Source organism: Lethenteron reissneri, chromosome 16 (assembly GCF_015708825.2).
Source record: "Lethenteron reissneri isolate LAM-NWPU_2019-01 chromosome 16, ASM1570882v1, whole genome shotgun sequence".
Lineage (NCBI taxonomy): Eukaryota > Metazoa > Chordata > Hyperoartia > Petromyzontiformes > Petromyzontidae > Lethenteron > Lethenteron reissneri.
In genome coordinates, this window is record NC_083794.1 from 5,515,570 (window position 1) to 5,538,598 (window position 23,029).

The 23,029-nt window shown below is 53.0% G+C and overlaps 1 protein-coding gene across 1 annotated transcript in view; it reads right to left on the minus strand.

The window, feature by feature from the left end:
* The window catches only part of SCFD2 (sec1 family domain containing 2), a 131,215-nt gene that overhangs the window by 97,664 nt on the left and 10,522 nt on the right, over window positions 1-23,029 (minus strand). Inside the window, 2 exon segments of the mRNA XM_061552229.1 lie at window positions 12,053-12,222; window positions 14,133-14,260. Coding sequence (XP_061408213.1) covers window positions 12,053-12,222; window positions 14,133-14,260 — 298 coding nt within the window.

Sequence of the window (23,029 nt, forward strand, 5' to 3'; positions counted from 1 at the left end):
AAAACACCGGCTGCTTGGGCCAGCGAGCCCACCGCCGCTGTGCTGCCGATAACACGAGCGCTCGCGCCACTTTGTGGAGAGTGCACGAGAAGGATCGCATCGATGGCGGTACTGGGCCCACCCCCCCACAGCGCATGAATGTGGAATTTCTGCCAGTTGAGCGGAGCACTTTGCCCTGCCCCCGCTTGAGAAGTGGTCACACACACACGCACATGCCTCTCCCTTGATTTTATTCGCTTGCTCTTCCCAAGTCTCCGCTGTGCACAACAGACAATGCATCTCATTGAGCTTTTCACCTGGTTAAATAGAGGACAAAGACTGGTCGACTGTAAAGGAGAGATGGAATACTATTCAGTTGATTGGCACGCAATTGAAGAGTCATCCTTTTTTTTTTGCTAGAACTCGTTGGGAAGAATTCTGGATGATGATCACACGCGCGTGTGTGTGTGTTGACTACTGCTGTGAAGAACGGTGGTGTAGCGGTTAGCGCTACGCTGCGCTACGAGCCCGGTGACCCGAGTTCGATCCCCGCTCACGGCCAACACCAGTGACGATTATCTGAACCGGTCCTGAGCCTCCCCTAGGTCGACTCAGCCTCAAATGAGTACCTGGTGTGGTGTGTACACATCGCCACTAGGGAGACAAAGGCGGCCGGGCGTGGTGCTGGCCACCCACCCCCTCGTGTGCCGTGCCGGCCTTCATAGCTGCTCGCTAACAGCACTTGCCCCAACAGCCTGTTAAGGCTACACGGGGGATCTTTGCCTTTGTTGACTACTGCTGTTTTCTCTGCCGGTCTGTTAATTATATACACAATAACAATTGAAAACCTCCTCTGCCTTGGTGACATCACCAAGGCGCTCGTGCCAGGCTAGGTGCACTCTACGGCCACGTGAAGTGTTGAATGCTTGCTGGTGGGAGGTCACGGGACAGACCCAGGTGTTGTGGGTTAACGGAGTTGACTGACATGTACACACAAACACAAAGACAAAGCTCCCCCATTTAACATTTCCTGACCATAGGGGAAAAGGGCTGTCAACAACCATTTATTCATGCTGGCAGAGCTCAAGAAGGGGGTGGTGGTGTACCCAGCACCACACACAGCCACCTTTGTCTCCCCAATGTTGATGTTTACACACTGTAATATATATATCCGTTTCAGGCCGAGTCGATCTAGGGGACGTCGATTACCAGTTCAGATATCACTCGTCACTTCACGTTAGCCATGGCCAGGAATCAAACTCGTGTCACAAGGTTCATTGCGCGAACCACTGCGTCACTGCTTCAACAACAACAGCAGCCACCTTTTGGCACTCGGTGGCGGTGACGTCACCGCAGCGCTTGTGCCAAGCTAGGTACACCGAGTGCACTCACACAAAGACAAAGATCCCCCCCCGTGTAGCCTTAACAGACTGTTGGGGCAAGTGCTGTTAGCGAGCACCTATGAAGGCTGGCACAGCAAACGAGGGGGTGGATGGCCAGCACCACGCCTGGCCGTCTTTGTCTCCCCAGTAGCGATGTTTACACACCGCACCAGGCACTCATTTGAGGCTGAGTCGACCCAGGGGAGGCCCAAGACCGGTTCAGATACTCGTCAGTGTTGGTCGTGATTGGGAATTGATCTCGGCTCATATTGTTTGTAGCAAAGCGCGCGAACCACTACACTACTGCTCCCCATAAACATATACACAGAAACACACGCAAATACGCGCGCACACGCACACACTTGCGGGAAAGTACATTCCCATACTCCTACATCTGTTTAACACAAGGTGGTGCATGCGTTGACCCTTCCCTAATGAAAGATCCATAAAAGGATGTCAACACAAGCAAGCAAAAGACAAGGACACACAAAGATCCCCCATATAGTCTGACCAAACACTAGGGGCAAGTGCTGTTAGCGAGCACCTATGAAGGCCGGCACGGCACACGAGGGGGTGGGTGGCCAGCACCACACCCGGCCGCTTTTGTCTCCCCAGTGGCAATGTTTACACATCACACCAGGTACTCATTTGAGGCTGAGTCGACCTAGGGGAGACCCAGGACCGGTTTCAGATCATCGTCACTGGTGTTCGCCGTGAGCAAGAATCGAACTCGGGTCGCTGGGTTCGTAGGGCAGCGTGCTAACTGCTACACTACAGCTCCCCACTACACACATGAAATAACAAGCACTCGCACAAAAAACACTCACCTACACTGACAAAGAATACGCATAAATTCATCCAAACAAACACACATCATTCCACGCACTGACACACACACATACACACTGCCACACACAAAGACACCACCCACACACACTCACAATAGTTCACAAACACGCACGCATGCACGCATGCACACACGCACACACTCGCGCATACACCCAAGTCTGCATACACAGGAGGTCACCAGATGCTGTCGCTCGATTTTACAGGGCCAATTACTGAAAAATTTCTTCCTTGAGAAAGGACCTAATGAATCTGCGGTATTACTCTCTCCCTGCTCTCAATATACAGTTATATTTCCTACATCTAAAACAGGTGAGCTTCCATTGAGACAGCGTGCGTCTCATTTGCCACGGGCGGACCTGGGTAAAGATTCAGGCACGGAACGAAACAATGCAAAGGCATGTAAAACATTTGAGCGCACACGCACCAAGAAAACAATTACACGATCATTACAAACATGGAAACGTGCGTGGCGGGTAATAAAACCGCGTAGCAGCCGAGCCTTAAGAGACATAAAGAGCATTTCTGGGCAGCATTGAATCCGAGTAACGCGGTAGCAAATCGTTCCCTGCTTTGCATCATCAGCTGCAGAGTTACACACTGCAGCGCTCTCCGCAACGCTTACCGACTGCCGAAGCTAAGTTTGTTTACATTTAATATTTCGTGCAGTTTCCTCCAAGACCTCCCCCACTTTCCCGAACCTACTCCCCTCTTCCCGACGGTTATATTTAATTGCATGTATAATTGTAGTAGCGTGCTAGCACTGCCCGCGCGTTTGCGTGGGATACACACGGCTGGGGTGCAGCGTGGATGGATGCGGGTGACGTCACTGCCGAGCACAGCAAGCCAGCAAAACTTTTTTTGCTCATAGTATGGTAATTCTAAGTGCAATTTACCCTTTTTTCCCACCTAGACTTCTTCACATTGCACTATATTCATGTATAGTGCACCATCTGTTAAATCGTTTTTTGTGTCTCCCTTGCAAAAGAGGCAAACCTGTTTCTTGTCTCTCAATGTTTTTTTATAATCTCCGAGCTAAATAAAGGACACACGAAGTGTGACACAGAAGGCGAATAGTGTATTTATAGGTGTTTGAAATCAAACTTAAAGCAACGTACAACTTTCAGCTGAGCCCGCCCTTTGCTCAAAACCAATCAACGTGTATTTTCCAGGCACCTGAATTAAACGCATACTGTGCAGTTTGTCTTCTACGTTGCAAGCGATAGGCTCGACTGTATATGTGACATTTTTTCAGGTGTCTAGCCCTGCCGGAACATCATCGGAATTGACATCAGTCACTCGGAGACCTAACGCAACATCGTAAGCATTTACGTAGTCACAATTGTTCTTGTGAATTAGATCACAGTCATATTATCACCAAGCTCAAACTAATGTTTGGTGGCGTGCGTCTCCCTCTGGGCAACCCTGCGCTCGTGGTGGAAATCCCACATTCCTATGGAACAAAAAAAAAACTGTCTTTCCACAGGACAAGCACTGTTGCATCTCCGCAAAGTGGTGCTTGTTGTTTTATCCACCCAGAACGGATGATAGGTTGAGTCGATTCCCGACCGGGCCAATCGCTGTCCCCTCTGCCGCCTGGTTGGATGGCATCAATGCACTTACAGGGCCGCACCGTTGAATGAGCACAGACGCTATTGCGAAACATTAATCTGGAAGGCGACGTATTGGCATATACGCAGTAAATGTTATTTCAATGGTGAATAAACAAACACACTCATGGGGGGGAGCAGTGGCACAATGGTTAGCGCACGACACTACAAACCCGGCTAACATCAGTGGTCAGGTCTGGAACCTCCATCCCACCACCCCCGCACCTCGCCGCCCCTCCCCCACCACCACTAACCCACATTGACCAATGCGGTCAGGCATTGAGGAGTCCTTCATCCAGCAGTGGATTGAGAAAGGCTGTGACGGTTGCCTTATCGGACCCGGCGACTCCCTGCTCACGCCAGCATTGGGACGGTGCTCACCTCCGCAGACGAGGCCGTAAGACGTTGGTGCAAATTCCACATGCCTATGGCAGGGGCCAGGCTCTCCGCTGGATGACCACTAACGAGGTGCCACAAGCTGTATTCGGTTAGTACGTACGTGCATTTGTAAAACGCGATAATGTTTCGCGAGCAGATCAGTCAGTTCTCAATTAGGGCACTTGATTAGTCATTTAACGAGCGCCGAGTCCTTGTCGTAACGAGCGAGGTGAATGATGTGAATCAGATGTGAGTCAGAGCAGAGCCGGGAGAGCAAGCAGAACCCCCCCTCCACCATATCCCTGGGGGGCTTGAGGTAACAGCGCACCGACACGCGCACACACCGACACGTACGCATACACCGACACATACGCGCGCACACACAGGCGAAGCAAGCGCATACGCACGCAAAACCAGATGCACTAACGGCACGCGTGCATGTGCAACCATGTGCGCCACGGGCTGAACACAAACACAGTCTCACACGTGCGCTCGTGCACGTACGTGCACAACAAAGACGCAGATCCACCGCATAGCCTGTAACAGACCGTTGGGGAAAGTGCTGTTTGCGAGCACCTATGAAGGCCGGCACGGCACGCGACAGTGGGTGGCCAGCACCACTGTTTAAACGCACCGCACCAGATACTCATTTGAGGCTGAGTCGACCTAGGGGAGGCCCAGGACCAGTTCAGATTACCGTCACTGGTGTTGGTGGCTTTGAGTGGGAATCAAATTCAGGCCGCCAGGTTCGTAGCGCAGCGCACTAACCGTTGCACTACCGCTCCTCACGCACGCACACACGCACACGTACACACGCGCACGCGCGCGTACACACGCGCACGCACGGAGGTCCAGGTGCCCTCACAACCTAAGGTCCTATTGTGCCACCCACTCGCGGTTCCCACCAGGGGCAGAACACACGCACGTACCCACACGTGCGCTCGTACGCTCACACACAGGACCCTGTCTTTATTGTGCTAATTGAACTTGGGCAACCCGTGGTGTTGGTGCTGGTGGTGGCGGAGACCAAATATTTAGACAGTGTAAATTCTTGGTTGGCGTGGGGCTGTTGGCTGTTGTGCGGGCGATTGCCTCCTCCAGAAAGGTCAAATGATTCGCCCGGCAAACAAGGGGCGCCGCGCGCACACACACACAAATACAGCGCCCCCGGCCCGCCTGTCCTTTTTAAGGAAGAGGGGTAGTGGGGGGTGTGAGGGAGGCGAGCGTCGTCGGAGATGCGCGCGTGTGGAAATTTCCGTATTCTGCAGGAAATCGCCGTTGAGGAATGCTTCGCCGGAGTTTGCGTCCAAAGCTTTAGGGGTGAAACAAAAAAAGATAGAGTAATGCCCTTTCTGGGAAAGCGTTGTAATACGAATGAACGAGAGAATATTTGGGGGATTTATTTTTCCAGGAAAGCATCGCCGAGTCTCGAGACTTTTCAGCGGCGGCCTGGATTGAGACGTTTGGCCATTTTTTTTGTCGTCGTTGAAGAGAGATTCAAGGATTCCCATTGGGCAATGGGACATTGGAGAGACCAGGGGAATGTGGCGTTTCCACCAACGATTTAGGGCTGCCATTTGAAACACGTTCTGCAAAATGTTTTGTTTGAACAGGGAAACACCTTGATTTCATTTACCCGGTAAAAGCTGCAAGACTCATTTTCAGGAGGGTACTGCGTTCCCATGTTTGGCTGGTGTTTTGTTCAAAGAGTGATTTAAAGAGTGCCTCGTCATCATGTAGCGAGTGCTGCACTCCAAAAGTTTTTCCCAAAATTAATTAATTCAGCTCAGGCTATGCATCCTACGTAATAAGGACATGTACATACGACTTGCATTGGCACGCATGCATACATACATACACGTGTGTAGATGTATGCGCACTGTGTGCGTGTAGAGTGGCAAGCAATGATGGAGCGGGTCGGACCTCCCCTAGGTTGCCTCAACCTTAAATGAGAACTTTGGTGCGGTGTGTTAAACATCAGCACTGCCGGATGTGGTGGTGGAAACCCGGTCATGCCCCTCCAAATGTAACCGACATCTGCACGTAGTATGGGCCTGCTTTAGTTCAACTCAGCATAAAATGTCTACAGGACCAGATTGTGTTTTGCATTTGGCAGTGCGATCGGAAGTAGGGAGACAAAAGTGGTCTGGCGGAGTTCTGACCCTCGTGTGCCATGCCTGCCTTAGTAGGTGCTCACAAACGGCAGTTTATCCTGGATGAAAATGCTAACTTCCTTTGTATGCGCACAACGTATATATGAAGACCATGGCGTATATACAAACGATAAACGTGCACTTAATACTTTCTCGTACACATATTGTAAATATCCAGCACTCGCCGTGAGTTAATTTAGCGTACACAAACATACTTTGGAGATTACACTGAAAAGCGTACAGAACCAGGTTTAACCAACCTATGGGACTGATATAAGTGACATCAGCTGCGTCATCATCATCAGCAGCAGCAGGATCATCGCCGCCGCCACCACCACCACCATGAAAATTCACAATCAGTCCCGCACCAACGGGAGGGAAGAGCATAAATAAAGTGCCATACTTTAAGTCCTTACGACACAAGATAAATTAAGAGAGGATACATGAAACATTCCGTGGGGGGGGGGGGGGGGGGGGCTAGCATAAGCAAAGGCAACGTTTCCCATCTGCGCAAGCCAGTTTTCTGTTTACACACACCAACAAAAATATTTACGTGGCAAAAGCAACGTGAGCTACAAAAGACTCACGGCGATGGCTATCGCCTTGAGTTTGCCCGTAGGTTTATGAAGCCCGACCCACGGTGTCTCAAATTACGACTGCGATCTAAGCGTCGCGGTTATGGCAGCAAGGATTTGTTTATGAACGTTGTACACATTCTTTTAATATAAAAAAAACAATTCTCCGATTACATTCCAATTGAGCCACCAGCGTGGAAGATGACATCGTAGAACTACTTCTCGTGTTTCGTAAACAATAACGGGCAACAAAGGTCACCTCGTGGAGGAGATTCGGCCCCACCATAGGAATGTGGAATTTCCATCACAGGCTAAGGGCAGCGAATGAGCGACCACCTCATTTGAGGAAGGAGGCACTTTGACTTGTTTTCAAATTGTGTGGGTTTTTTTGTTCTTTTAGTGGCTAATGACCCGCCTAAGACAATAAACTCCCCTACATTTAAGAAATCCGGTCACATCTCAAATAGATATTTTTAGTCCATCAGCCTGTAGATTTTGCAGACGAATATCATACAGAAGCATGTGTTTAAGCGAGCAAACACAGGACCGGTTTCCATCTTCTGGATGTCATCAGCAGAGTTAGACTTGAGGGCTAATTTAACCTCCGACCCGTGACCCCAACACTGAGAAACAAATAATGGCGTGGCTCTGCAACCAAGCTCACGCGCCGGTTAAAACATTCTTTTACTTTATTTATATGTGGAGGCAAAGAACGGAGTTCTAATTCGATATATATGTATAATCCTGTTCTCGAGGGGGTGCATCATAATTCAAAACAACCTCGTTGCTGACTCGGCAGCGCTTCTGAAACACAGAGGACATTGGGGCCCCAACCACCCGGCCGCTCGGCCACCCGCCCGCCCGCCCGCCCGCCCGCCCGCCCGCACACCAGCCCGCACACCAGCCCGCACGCCTGGCCTTGTCATCAGACGTAAAGAAGACGTACATGTGTACACGAGCGGGGCCGTGATAAGTGTGCAGATTCTCCACGGCGAATTAAGAGCCCTCTCCTCCTGGGATGCCGGAGGGATTTGGGGGGGGGGGAGAGGGAATAGAGATCACGTTAACCGGTCCCAAGGTAAAACATTTTAGAAGTGGCAACTTGGACACGCGCCTCAGTTAGCGCTGTTGCGGGGTTCCGCACGTCAGCACCTCGGCGTTATGCGTTCACCGCCGGCTTGAGACGTATACCATCTTGTGCCTGGCCCGGATGGCCAATTCCCAAAAGCCTCTCCCCCCCTTCCCCATCCCTTTCCCAACCTCCACCACCAACACTACCACCAGCAGCAGCAGCATCAGCAAGCGGCCCCGCACAGCAATGGGGCCAGCTGCCAATCAAGGCAGCCCAGGCATTTCCTATGCCCAAAGCACGCCCAGCTGCGACCAACTCTTCTCAGTAAGAGACCTCCTCTCTTCTCAGCTCCGACGCACACACGCAAAATGCGTACACACATGGCGGGTGGTGTTAAAGGACAAAGATCCCCACCCGTGTCGCCTGAACAGACTGTCGGGGCAAGTGCTGTTAGCTAGCACCTATGAAGGGCGGCACAGGGAAAGGGGGTGGGTGGCCAGCACCACGCCCGGCCGCCTTTGTCTCCCGAGTGGCGATGTTGACACACCGCACCAGGTACTCATTTGAGGCTGAGTCGACCTAGGGGAGGCCCAGGACCGGTTCATATAATCGTCACCGGTGTTGGCCGTGAGCGGGAATCGAACTCTGGTCGCCGGGTGCGTTGCGCAGTGCGCTAACCACAACACTACCGCTCCCCTGATTGAAAACCACACAGACAGACACGGACACACACGCACAGGGCCGGCTGGCATAAAACAAGGGACGGAGACGGATGAGTGGGCGGGGCATAGCGGGGGTGTGGGCGGGGCATAGCGGGAGTGTGGGCGGGGCATAGCGAGGGTGTGGGCGGGGCATAGCGGGGGGTGTGGGCGGGGCATCGCGAGGGTGTGGGCGGGGCATCGCGAGGGTGTGGGCGGGGCATAGCGATGGTGTGGGCGGGGCATAGCGGGGGGTGTGGGCGGGGCATAGCGGGGGGGTATAGGCGGGGCATCGCGGGGGGTGTGGGCGGGGCATAACGGGGGTGTGGGCGGGGCATAGCGGGGGTGTGGGCGGGGCACAGTGCGGGTGTGGGCGGGGCATAGCGGGGGTGTGGGCGGGGCATAGCGGGGTGTGTAGGAGGGGCCTCTGCGGGTGCGAGGGGAGGAGCGAGGGTGCGGGTGGAGACAAGAACATTTATGCAAATGAGGAGGGACCCCGAGTGGGCGGAGCTCGCTCGGGGGGAGGGGGGGGCGAGGAAGGGCGCGCGCGGGTCTGCCAAGTTGGTTTTGATGGGAGAAGGGGAGGGGGGGCCATGTGTTGTTTTATTTGGGGGGGTGGTGGGGGGTGGTGGGGGGTGGTGGTTGGTGGTGGATGGAGGGTGTAGGGGGGAGGTGTAGGGGGGAAGGGGAGGGTCTTGGGGTTTTGGGGAGGTGAGCTGGAGGGTTATTGTGGGAAAACCGAGAGCAGAGGAGGGATTGGTGGTGGTGCCGCTGGTAAAGTTGGGGAGGGGGGGGGCGAGGCGGTATTGACTGTAGGTGGCGCGCACTGGGAGCTAACGGCTCCCAGTGAAGGAGGAGGAGGAGGTGAGGGGGGCCTCAAGAATGAAGGAGGCTGGCTGGGTTTGAACAGAGAGAGAGAGGGGAGCGAGACAAGATAAACAGAGCGGGCGAGGGAGAAGCTGAGACCGCAACAGCGAGGCTGAAAGACATAGGGACAGGAAGACGTGGAGTCACAGAGACAGGGGGGGGGGGGGGGGTGTGGATCAACAGATTGGTACACGGGGAGACTGCGAGCCAGGAAGGAGGACGCAGAGATAAGAGAACCGATAAAGACAACCATCAGTCAAAGTGTCTGCGTGATGAAGCTGGCGTGTGATTGCCTTCGTCTCCATGGGTGGCCACGAGCCAGCAGTGGAAACTCCACATTCCCATGGCCGGGAGGGGGCAACCACTGATAACTTCCCATGAAGCGGTGCTTGTTCTTTATCGACCGCTATGGAATTCAGGGCTCATTTGTACGCATGTAGAACTTCTTTTGCGCCGTACGCAGCCATTCGTGCAAATCAGAGGTGCGGGGGGAAGGACGACAAAACTGTTAAGCCCGGACGCGGATATTAATCCTTGACCCCACAAGGACAAGAGCCATGAAGTGGACACAGTGTACACATGGCAGTGTGAAAGACGCAGGACAACACTCGAGACCCTTAGACAGACACGGGGACGGTGAGCGACCGGGTGCTCGTGAACGAGACGGCAAGTGTAAGTGAGCGAGCGAACAATGAGCAAGCGAGTGCCAAGAGTGAGCGAGCAAATGTGTGGGTGAGTGAGCGAGCGAGCGATTGAGTGAATGAGCAATTGAGTGGGTGAACAAGCGAGAGCGTAGGTGAGCGAGCGAGCGAGCGAGCGATGGGTGGCGACAAAACTGGTCGGCGAAAGGTGGAAAAAATAAGATGGAATGAAATGTCTACTGTAAGAACGGCAACAAAAGAATGAAATAAATAAAAAGGAGGAGAGTTAAAATTGTGCTGAATGCGCACGGGGGAGCAGCAGCGGAAATCGCGCGGCCAAATGCACGCAGAGGCGCGCTCGCAGACGGGACGGGGAAAACCTCTGTGAGCCTTCTGGAGAGAGAGGGGGCGAAAGTTACGTCTTGAAAAACTTGAACAACAAAACGAAGAGGAATAAAACAGGAAAGGGCGTCGAGGGTAACAAGATAAAACGACGCGAGGGTTGAAGAGCGACCCTCACGTCGCTTGAGCTACGAGAAAGCCAAGCGTCAGGGGCGAGCGCGGCCGGGATGAATCCCGAGCGCTCACAAGTCATCGATCTCTTTAACCGAATTTTCAGCCCAACGTTTCGGCGACGATTTTGTCAAATCGCGAGCATGGGGCGAAACGTTCCACCGCCATCCTCCGTGGGTATGGCACCAACCGGCCGTGTAACGGTTGCGTGGTTTTTTACCCTCTGATCGTCTTATTAAATCGGGCTTTGTGTCCCTTGCTGTAATTCCATTTCTGCGGAACTGACCGCAAAATATATGAACCGCACTGCCAACACAAAATGTAATCTGGGAAAAACACGTACAGTGTTGTTGTTGTTTGGCTTGAGGCCAAACGCGATGAGTAACTCGATCAAAGAATTCACTGCTTCACGTTACCACTAGAAGAGTGACTCAAGGATTCATAATAACTGCATCATCAGGGCAGTGAGCTGCCACAGCTCAGGGCAAGGGTTCAAATACCGCGTGACGCCACGCGTCTTCGTTAACCCAGCCACCCCACCCCCCTCACGCGCGCACGCCCGTGGCAGCGTGACGCTCGCACAAATACCACAGATCGATTGCTTGCCGCACGTGGCCTGCCTGTGGTCCAGCGCTGTGGACTCGGTGAGGGTGTGCAAATCGTCGCACAGCTGTTGTGTGAAACTCCCTTTCCGTGGGCGTCGAGAAGTACGCCATACCCCGGTTCACCAGCAGAACATGGTACATTCAAAGTGTGCAATAAGTATCATCCGTCCCCGTCTGTACAGGGATACGGTGTTGCCCCCTCGCACACGTGGGGTGTCTGCAACTTCCTGCCGTGCGTACGAACACCGATTGATTCGCTGAAAACATCCGAACGCAACTCCGCGTTTGTGGATTGCGCAGCGTCTTAAGATGCAGTTTGCATGAAAACAACTAAGTGTCATATTCTTGGTTCTTTCGGTAAAGTCACGTAGAAGGAAAACAATAAAATAATAAAAATAGAAAACAATAAAATTCTCACGACGTTTCGATTGTAACACAAGCACTCATCGTCAGGTGTGAAAACCACAGCTTGTGTTACAATCGAAACGTCGTGAGAATTGTAATGTTTATTATTTTTATTATTTTATTGTTTCCCTTCTACGTGACTTTACCGAAAGAACCAAGCCTATGAATCCATGCAGTCACGAAAGCTTTAAATCAAAATCTAACCAAGTGTCACTTAACGATATCACCGTCATTGCTATTGTGCGTAGAGCGAAGGGTTTCGACCGCACGGGCGGCTTGTGACGGGCGAACGTGGGGGGCGATCGAGCGACGCGAAAGGGTCACTCGCCTGCAGCAGCAGCTTCTCGGAGGCGAGCAGCGCATCCCTGCGAGCGCCCGCCGGGTGCTCCAGGGTCTGCGCCGTGGCGAGCACGAGCTGCAGCAGCGCGGCGTGGCCCTCCACGTCCCTGCGGGGGAACGCGCGCACGTACGACTCCAGCTGCTCGCCCGTCACCTTGCCTGCAGGTGGACACAAGGGCGCACATACGCACGCACGCACGTACGTAAAAAACACAAAGATCACCCCGTGTAGCCTTAACAGACTGTTGGGGCAAGTGCTGTTAGCGAGCACCTTTGTCCCCACAGTGGGGATGTTTACACACCGCACCAGGTACTCATTTGAGGCTGAGTCGACCTAGGGGAGGCCCAATGACCTGTTCATATAATCATCATTGGTGTTGGCCGTGAGCCGGAATCGAACTCTGGTTGCGAGGTTTGTAGCGCAGCGCGCTGACCGCGACACTGCCGCTCCCCACATACACAAACACATCCGTGCGCACACACACACACGTACATACACATGCACATCCACATATACATACAAATGCGTGCACACACACACGTGCATGTACATACGCACACACATAGACACACACGTACATACACATGCACATCCACATGCGTGCATACACACATGTAATTACGTATCCATGCACACACGCGCTCATGAACACACGCACGCACGCACATACTTCAGGTGCAAGCACCTATTAAGGTCGGGTACTCATTGACGGCCGAGTCGATGTAGGGGAGGCCCACGATTAGTTCGGTCGCCAATAATGGCCGGGGGCTCCGCAGTGCGCAGCGCGCTGACCACTGCATCACCACTCCCCCCAAGGAGCACAGGCGCTCGCAGGTTCAACGCGAGCGGCCGCGGGCACTTGCGAGTCCCTCTCGAGGGGGCGAGGGGCGCCGCGTGGGCAGCAGAGGGCGCTAGGGCACCGCAACAGGCAACTTCGGCGAGCACCATCTGCTGGGCTCCGGGTGGGGGATGGGGCTGCCCGTGAAGGCGTTTGGCACTCGAGTGTTAAAGCTGCGGCGTAAACCCTCCATCCCCCGAGACGCTACAAGGACAATTAAGACCCTTCAGCACCGTGGTGACACACGCTCGAGTGCCACGCGCACGTGTTTGTTGTTGTTCGCTCGCTCGCCGGGCTCGGGGTGGAGTGGCGAATCAAAGATCTCGGCTCAACAATGTTGGGGGGGCAGGGGGGGGGCAAAGGCTGCTAGCGCCGCGTCGCCCCCCTAATGCACCAGATTTCGTCGGATCGCGGAAACTAAGCAGGTTTAAGGCCTGGCTAGTCCTAAGACGGGAGGCCGCCTTGGAACACCCGGTGCTGTGCGCAGGCGTGGACCACGAGGGGGTTGGGGAGACGGCGGGAGGGTACGGGATTCGTGAATCGTCGAAGGGAATGTCAGCGCTGGTCCCTCGTGTGCGCGGGGTTTCTCTGGGCACTCCGGTTTGCCGCTCGGTGGTGGCTCTGGCGGAGGAAGCGACGGCGGTGGCCCTATGGAGATGCTTGCCATGAAAATGCGGAGTTTCCACTAATGGCGAGTACCGGAAATCACTGGCTTCAAAAATCACTTCGACGTCTGGACAAAGGCCAATAAACTAAACTATCAACTCAAGTATTTGTTATTTGACCAGGTAAGGCCCACTGAGCTCTTTTTCAAATGAAAGCTCAACCAAGTGGCTTGTCACGTGGGAATGTACAGCAGCCAAATACTCGAAACGCACGTTTCTGAATGTGGAGGGGAAAACCCGGAGGGCCCAGAGAAAAATCCACGTGACCACAGGGAGAAAGACACCGCAAATTGCAAATACACAGCAGCAGGCGTCAGGGTCGGGATCGAACCCACGACCTCCTGTATACCAGGCGAGGTAGTTAACATCTCCTAGCCACCGTGATGATGATGATGAGAGAGAGACACCGCAAATTGCAAATACACAGCAGGCGTCAGGGTCGGGATCGAACCCATGACCTCCTGTACACCAGGCGAGGTAACCGACATCTCGCCACCGTGGCATCGTGCATCATCCAGGGGCGCGTACGAGCGCACCCGGGTGCGCACGAAGGCCCAGGTCTTACCCATGGCCATTTTGAGCACGAGGCCGGCCTGGCCGGCCCGCTCCACGACCTGCCGTCGCACCTCCATGACGGCCTCCTTCTGCTTGCTGTAGAGCATGGCCTCCCACAGGGCCTTCGCGCCAACGTCACTGAGCGGGGGGGGGGGGCGGCGGAGGTGCGGGGGAAAGAGAGGAGGGGGGCGTGGGAGGGGGAGGAGGGGTGTGGGACGGAGGGAAAGGGCGAGACGGGGGTGGGGAAGCAATCGCATGAGGATCAGAGGGTGAAAACGTGAGTGAGGGAGGATGAGTGGTGGATGGGGGGAGACGGAGAGAGAGAAAATCACCAACGTGAAGATGGCAGGTAGACATGACAGAGACGAGGCGGGCAGGCAGACAAACGTGAAAGCAAGCAGGCAGACAAACAAGTACACAGACAGGGAGATCGATGGGCAGAGGAGGGATATGGTGAGACAGACAAAAAGGCAATGGGGGTATGAATGACAATTAAGGGGAGAAGAGAAGAGACAAAATGAGAGTGAGAAAGAGACACGGGAGAACAGGGAGAGACAGAGCAAGACAGAGAGTGATGCACATGGCAGACACCATGAGAACATACTGCACCGCAAGTACGGCAAAAGTTACTGAGGTCAGAGCATTATGTGCCATCAACTTCAATCGATTGCCTCTACGCACACGACAGCAGCTGTAGTTACAAACATATCTTCCAATTGCAGCAACGACGGTTACCACATCATTGGTAATGGCCTTTAACCAGAAAATCCTCGTTGAACGTCAAAATTCATTTTCAGGAAATTCCTCCGCTGTTGATGTTTCTTTCCACACGAGACCGACAATTCATTTCTTGGACGGACGACAAGAAACAACGGTTCACGTCGTAGAGTTACGAGGAGGCCGACACAAAAAGCAAAGAGAGGAGAAAATTACTTCCGAGATTCGGATGAAACCCAAAACCTTATGATGATGATGATGACGAAAGATGTAGGTCTAACTGGGCACAGTCAATAACGTTAACATTTGGGATTCGGGTTGACATGCAAGAGTAGATCTAATGTCCTCTTCTTGTGAATGAAGTCGCGGGGTCTTTACAATCCACTGAGATTCAACAATGGGTGGAAGATTGGGAGAGGACTGCACGTAGATGGCAGAGAGGGAGAGTCTGCAATGCGTGGAACGGGGACACGGCGGCGAAATGTTATCTGCCTCGCCTGTCATACAGGGAGCCGTAGGTTCGATCCCGACCCTGATGCCTGTACATTTTGGGGTTTGCGTGTCTCTTTCCCGGTGGTTGCGTGGAATTTTTCTCCGGGTCCTCCGGATTTTCCCTCCACGTTCGGAATCAACGTGCGTTCAGAGGATTTGGCTGCAATACATTTCCACATTGATAAGCCACTTCGTTGAGCTATCATTGTGGCCAGGATGCTTCTGAAAAAGAGCTGTGGAGCTCAGTGAGAGCCTTACCTGGTAAAATAAAAATAATTTATAGTTTTACACGGGGGGAAGTAGAGTGGACATGACGTGACGGTGTTTGGGGAAGACTACGTATGGTGCGAAAGAAATCCAAAATACATACATACAGAGCATCCCATAGGCTTCCTATCAACCAAAAGATAAATTGGTTATTCCATTTCATCATCATCATCGTCGTAATCAACAGCAGCAGCAGCCATGATCCATCCACTGCTGGATGAAGGCTTCCCCAAGCCATCACCATCTCTCACGGTCTCGCAATGCATCGGATCTATCTAGGCAACTGCACACGAGCGGATTTCATCGCTCCGTCTCTGCCGTGGCCGTGCTATGTATGTTGAACTTCTTTAGCGCCATTAGTAGCCAACCGTGCTAACCGGCGAGTGAGCGAGCGAGCGAGGTCGCGAGCGGCCGCCAGACAGAACCCGCGTCTCGCGCAGCGGCGGTGTGGGAGGAGGAGAACGTGCAAGCGAGAGCGAGACGCATGAAGGAAAAGTGAGGGGAGGCCAGCGGCAAGGCCACGGGTGAGAGAGAGCGAGCGCACCAATAAACAAACGTCCGTCAACCCTCCTAAGACTTTCCAGAGCCCCACACGCGCCAGGGCGAGAAGCCTGGGCGCTCGCTGGACAGAGCCGCGTGGATTAACCTCTCATCAATCTTACGGGCAGCAGAGAGCGGCCGCCGCAGCCTAGTCCGCCACATGGCAAGCCTTTGTTTGTTTGTTAGAGTCCAGGCGCAGGCCTCTCCGAGGGGGAGTGCACTAAGAGAGACAGAGCACAGCTTTCATCTCGTGCACCACTGCAACGGCACCGGCGAGATTCCCGCTCAGCGTCAGGAACGAACCGACGGTGATTAACGCGCGCTGGTGTTCGTCATAACCGTCAACAGCCAAGGTCTATCCACTGCTGGGTTGAAGGGCCTCTCCCGAGTCACTGCCACGACTCACGGTCTCGCGACGCAACAATGCATCGCGCTCTTGCGCAAGAGTTGATCTCACTGCCTCATCTCAGGGGTGAGGGGCGTGGGGGGGGAGCAGTCATCCTTCAGATGTGATCCCTCCTTTAGCTGCAAATCCATTACTAATCTTAACCATCGGCCATATCCTGTCCAACCGAAATCCCAAAGGTTAACACTGCCCCAAATGACCACGTGGTGATGCTCATCTCTGTGAGTGGCCTCCCAAAAATGGTGGGAAATCCACATTGCCATTCAATAGGACTGCTGTCGAATTCATTTTCTCGAGCCTGTGCAGGAAAATATGCTGTACTGTAGAGCATGTTGTTGTAAAAACGACATAAACATTAGAATGTTTAAATCACGAGAAATAGGCTCATGCGGTGCCAAGATCAAAAGTGCTACAAAAGGTTGAAAATGGCAGTCTTAAATATCAAAAGGAAAACCGAATAGGTGTGCCAGGCTGTAACAACACAAATTATAAACGTAACTCCAACCAAAAATTGAAATACAATTGCCAAAACAAACCCAGCGCTGTAACAGCCGCAAATAAAACTACAGGCACGAGAGATCTCGCACCAAATAAATAATTGAACCTCGTTGGGCTTCCCCCCCGTTCCCCCCCGCCCACTTTGGAGACAAATTGAAAAGCAGTCTTCGAACTCAGCGAGGGCCCTGTTTAGGGTAAGGATACCTCGACGTCGCTGGGGCGACACAATTAAGCGGTGAGATTACAACAACGGGCCAAGCCCCACGATGCAATCGAGAACTGCGGGGGGCGGGGGGGGGGGGCGAGGGGGGCGATTTGAACCCGGAAGCGAAGTTAACGGTTTTGGCAGCCCATTTTATTTTTCGGGATATAATGCTCGCATGTCGTTCGCGGTGAAGGCCACAGACGTCTGAAATTTCCAGCGAGCTTTTCCAGCCGCAGCCGCCATCTGGCTCTGTATGGGCGCGCGCGTGTGCGTGCATGGGTGCGTGTGCGTGCGTGCGTGCATGGGTGCGTGTGCGTGCGTGCATGGGTGCGTGTGCGTGCGTGCGTGTGCGTGCGTGTGCGTGCGTGTGCGTGCGTGCGTGCGTGTGTGTGCGTGCATGCGTGCGTGTGCGTGCGTGCATGGGTGCGTGCATGGGTGCGTGTGTGTGCGTGCATGGGCGCGCGTGTGCGTGCATGGGTGCGTGCGTGTGCGTGCATGGGTGCGTGCGTGTGCGTGCATGGGTGCGTGTGTGTGCGTGCATGGGTGCGTGTGTGTGCGTGCATGGGTGCGTGTGTGTGCGTCCATGGGTGCGTGTGTGTGCGTGCATGGGTGCGTATGTGTGCGTCCATGGGTGCGTGCGTGTGCGTGCATGGGTGCGTGCGTGTGCGTGCAAGGGTGTGTGTGTGTACGTGCATAGGTGCGTGTGTACACACGCGTGCGCGTTTGTACGGAGAGCGGCGACGCGGTAGTTAGCGCGCTGCGCTTACGAAGCTGGCGATCCGATTCGCGCTCACGGCCAACAACAGTGACGATCATCTGAACCGGTATTGGGCCTCTACTAGGTCGACTCAGCCTCAAATGAGTAACCTGGTGTGGTGTGGAAACATCACCACTGGGGAGACAAAGGCGGCCGGTGTGCCGTGCCGGCCTTCATAGGTGCTCGCTAACAGCACTTACCCCCAAAAAAGTCTGTTAAGGCTACACGGGGGATCTTTGTCTTTTGTTTGTGTGCACGTGTGCTTATACACGAACACGCATCTACACATACATACACACACATTCACCCCCTCCTTACTGCCCTGCCAGTTACACTTACTGCTGTTTAACTGTGATGGCCACTCCTACCACCACCCCCAGCACCAAGGCTCACCTCCCCACAACCTCCTACATAACACACAATAATCATTAGTGTCATTGTGGAGAATATAACACACAATGGAGAGCCATACTAATACGTCTCTTTCACAGGTCTGTCCCTCCACAGACAAATGGAAAAACATTCAAATGGAAATATTATTTAAAAGTATTGTTTACACACAGCCCAATGGTCCCGCAAAGCCTTCTGGGAGTGCGTACTCTCAGCACCACTGACTGTAGTGACCCAATACCAGTAAACTCTGGACTGGTTTCGACAGCACAGTGAATCATCAGATGTTAACTCCTTCGCCTGGCCGTGGGTTCGATCCCGACCCCGACGCCTGCTGTGTATTTGCAATTTGCGGTGTCTCTCTCTCATCATCATCATCACGGTGGCTAGGAGATGTTAACTACCTCGCCTGGTATACAGGAGGTCGTGGGTTCGATCCCGACCCTGACGCCTGCTGCTGTGTATTTGCAATTTGCGCTGTCTTTCTCCCAATGGTCACGTGGATTTTTCTCAGGGCCCTCCGGGTTTTCCCCTCCACATTTAGAAAGATGCGTTTCGAGTATTTGGCTGCTGTACATTCCCACGTGATAAGCCACTTGGTTGAGCTTTCATTTGAAAAATAGCTCAGTGGGCCTAACCTGGTCAAATTAAAACTACTTCCCGTGATCACGTGGATTTTTTTCTCCGGGTCCTCTGTTTTTTTCCTCCACATTTAGAATCAACATGCGTTTCGAGTAATTGGCTGCTGCTCTCAATGTCTACGTGATAAGCCACTTCGTTGACCTATCATTTGTGATAGCCAGGTCGCTTCTGAGAAAGAGCTGTATAGGTCAGTGGGCCATACCTGGTAAAATTAAAAGGTTGAGTTTAGTCAATCGGGCTTGCTTGATCTCCAACAAGCAGCTTTAACAAAGCCAACATCCGAGCTCCAACGGCTGCAACGATAGATAACCCCCCCCCCCCACTCCAACTAAAGAACGCAGACTCAAAGTCAATAGCTGTAATTCTAGATTTGAAGCTTTCGTGACTGCAAGGATTCATACTCTTAGGTTTTTTCGGTAAAGTCACGTAGGTAAAAAAATAATAATAAAAAGTAAAATAATAAATGAAAATAACTCAATTAAATCACGACGTTTCGGAAGCAACACAAGCCTCCGTCAGCAGGTGTAACTGCTCCAGTAAAATTACTGTAGCGTGTGAAAGCTGCAAGCATAAATTGCGGTTCTATTTTCTAGACAGTTTGCATGGCATACGTCTAACGTGATAATCACACTGCACGCTACGTATGTTGGCAGCTGAGAAAAAAATAAAAATAAAATTAGACTCCTGCATCACTGCCATTATACGCCAATGTAAAATCAGAATCAAAATCTTTACTCACCCTGAAGCTCTTTTTCATGGATGTTCAGCAGGGGCGGGTTCAGCGAGTGAACATCGGCAAACAATGCCAAAGACCATTCGAGGAGGCATAATAAAAAATAGGTAAGCACGTCGCTCAACGTAAATAAATAGAAGTAAATGTCTTCACGTCAACGGTGGCGATGTCAAGCGATGTCCTGCGACACCACCGCCTGTGCAGAGTATACAAGTGTGGAATGTACGTCACAGTGGTGACGTCACGATCCAGTTTTCGGAACCAATTCCTCGTTTAACGCAATTGGATGCGTTCCCGAAAAGTGCCGCATTGAGTGAAAACACGATTTGGCTAAAATGTGAAAGTTGGGACAGGGAAGTGAGATGCGGGCTACGCCGCCGCTTGTACCGTGTCGTTTCCACGCGTGTGCCCAGAACTCGCGCACTGCTCAGCCGCGCAGCACAAGAAAGTAGTCAGTCGTCGTCGAACGCTCAGAAACGGCGTTGTATCAAAAGGGGGGGGGGGACGCTCTGCGTTGTTCGAAAACCGTTCCCTAAGAGAGGAACCGCGCCAGAGCGAAAACACATCACAGTGTGAACGCCGCGTTAAGTGGCGAGCGGGCCGTAATTACGTAGGTGCCCAAGTAGGTAGGTAGGCAAGTGAGTGCTTTGAGAAATAGGTATTTGTGTTTCTTGGGAGATGGGTATTTTTGTAGGTAGGTTGGCACTCCAGTGGATGAGTGGATTGGTAGGTAGGTAATTTAGTAGGAGGCCAAGGTAGTGAACTTCAGTAGGTTCGTAAATGGGTAGGTGGGTCAGCTGCTACGTTGGGTGGGCAGATAAGTAGGTACAGTAGTTGTGTTTAATAGTTTAGGTCGGTAGGTACTTCAGTATGTAGATATTTCAGTGGATGAATAGGTAGGTATTCCACTAGGTGGGGAGCTGCAAAGGTAGGTAGGTAGGTACTGTATAGCCTCGCGAGAGCGTATCAAGGGAACACCTCCCGAGAGAGGATACCTGTTGGAGCACAGGAAGAAGGCTGGCAAGGCCACACGGAGCCAACTCAACACTGAGAACTCTGAGTGCTCATAAGGGTTTAAACGCAGACTTGTAAACTCTCATCTCTCCCTCTGTCTCTCCCCTTCATTTGTGGGGGGGTGGGGGGGGGTTCCCGTCCCTCCCCGCTCGCTGCCGCCAGATAACAGCGGCGGTGGCGGTGGCAGCAGCAGCAGCAGCATTGCTGGTAGACACGTCCCACAGCCCTGGACGTGGCAGGCCGTTCATCAGCCCTAATTGATACCAGCGGCAGGGTCTCTGGCCAAGCCCTCTAGACGCCCCCCCCCACACCGCAACCCCCCCCCCATCCCCCACCTTCACCCATTTCTCTCCCGAGCGCCGCTAAGCAGAAACACGTGGCGAGCCGCAGAACCTGCAACAGAGCACGGCCGTCGCTCCATCCGTGTCGGGAGGAGCCACAGAAACGAGATGTAAACTCCCTCGCCTGGTACACAGGAGGTCGTGGGGTCAATCCCGACCCTGACGCCTGCTGTATATTTGGAGTTTGCGTGTCTCTCTCTCCCCGTGGACACTTGGATTTTTCTCTGGGCCCTCCGGTTCTCCCCCCCCACATTTAGAATCAACATCACGCATTTAAGAGTATTTGGCTGCGACAACTTTCCACGTGATAAGCCACTTTGTTGAGCGAGGGTCTTACCTGGGAAAATAAAAACGAGCTAGTTAACCGGCCAGCCCACGCGCAGTGATGTGCAACGGGGTACTTCGGTGCACACACGTCAGTGCGAACCGCCGTGCGTACTACAGTCACGTTAAATTATAACACGTAACACGTGAATTGATAACACGGTCTTAAACGGAAAAACAATACATATACATACAATAGGTCGCGTTTTGGGAGAATCAACTTGTGTTTAACGTTGTTATGGCTCCCTCCTTCACGATATGCTTCGTTGAATGAGGTTCGGGCCACTGCCGGGAACGTCACGCAATGAAAGGGGGGCCATTGTCGGCAGCGAGTGGGGGGGTGGGGCGGCACAGATGAAACAAAAACACGGGTAACGCAACACACGTGTAAATGAGTCTACGAAAACATATGTACTGTTTACTCCGCGTAGCGTGGGGGGCAAAGGCTAAGAAGGCGTCCATCTGGTTTCACCGTCTCTCGCGGTGACCGGTCACGGCACCGTCGCGCGATCGCTCGTAACGGAAGCGGCGGTGCCTACGGGCTGCGGAGGAACACGGAGCGCCCGGTTTATTTTTCTCCCTTTTGCCGGCAAGGACGGTTGATCGGCACCTCCCTCTGATGAGCACAAGTTGGCTGCGTGCGGTGCGAAAGAAGTTAAACGTACGTACGTCATCCGCCCACGGATCCACAAGAGTCTAACCAAGCGCAGGTCTGCACGACAATTTTCGTGATGCTGCCCTGGCAGCGTTGCGCACACCCAACAGGAACCCCACGTGCCCGTCGGCGACACGTGCCGCATGATTGTAAAGCGTAATGGGCGACGTTTCGGGTAATGCCCCTCTTGCATGCTGTGGAGTAGAACAAATAAAAACAAAGAAACTCTTGGGCCTCGTATTAAAAAAAACATTTAGTGTTATGAAGGGTTACATCCTAATTGTCTCAATCGTATTACGTAGGAATCGTTGTACGTGATTACTAGAATTCTATCCAATAAGAATCTTTGTGTATACTTAAGACTGGTCCCCGTCATATGAACGTGGAATTTCCAACACAGGGTCGAGCCTGCCAAGAGGGCTGATGTTTTTCCCCATCGCTCATTGGAGCAGAGGTACTGACTTAAAAAAATTGTCTGCGTTGTCACCAATTGCCGAATAATTTTTATTCTACAGCCCCTTTGCAAATCCACTGCTGGATGAAGGCCCCCCCACGCTACCGTCACGCACGAGGTCGAGTGACCGTACTTGACCATGCTGAACCCACACAGGGTGGGTAGGGGGAAGGGAGTGGGGACGTCGAGCAAAGACCCGCTCGGATGTCACTCTCCGCCTGGCGTCAGCCGTGGCTGGGGAAATCAATTCAGATGGCCGTATTGTGAGCTCGGTGCGCGCGAAGCAATGCGCAAGAGCTCCAGCCCCCGTGCACGTCCAGCAAGCGTTGATCTCGCGGAAACCTGAGCACGCGTGCAAAGCTGCGTGAAACTGCGCCGAGGCAAGTGGCGATTCAGCCGCCTGGCGAATCGATGAATTTAGAAACGTGCGTTTTAGAGTATTTGGCTGCTGTAGATTTCCACGTGATAAGCC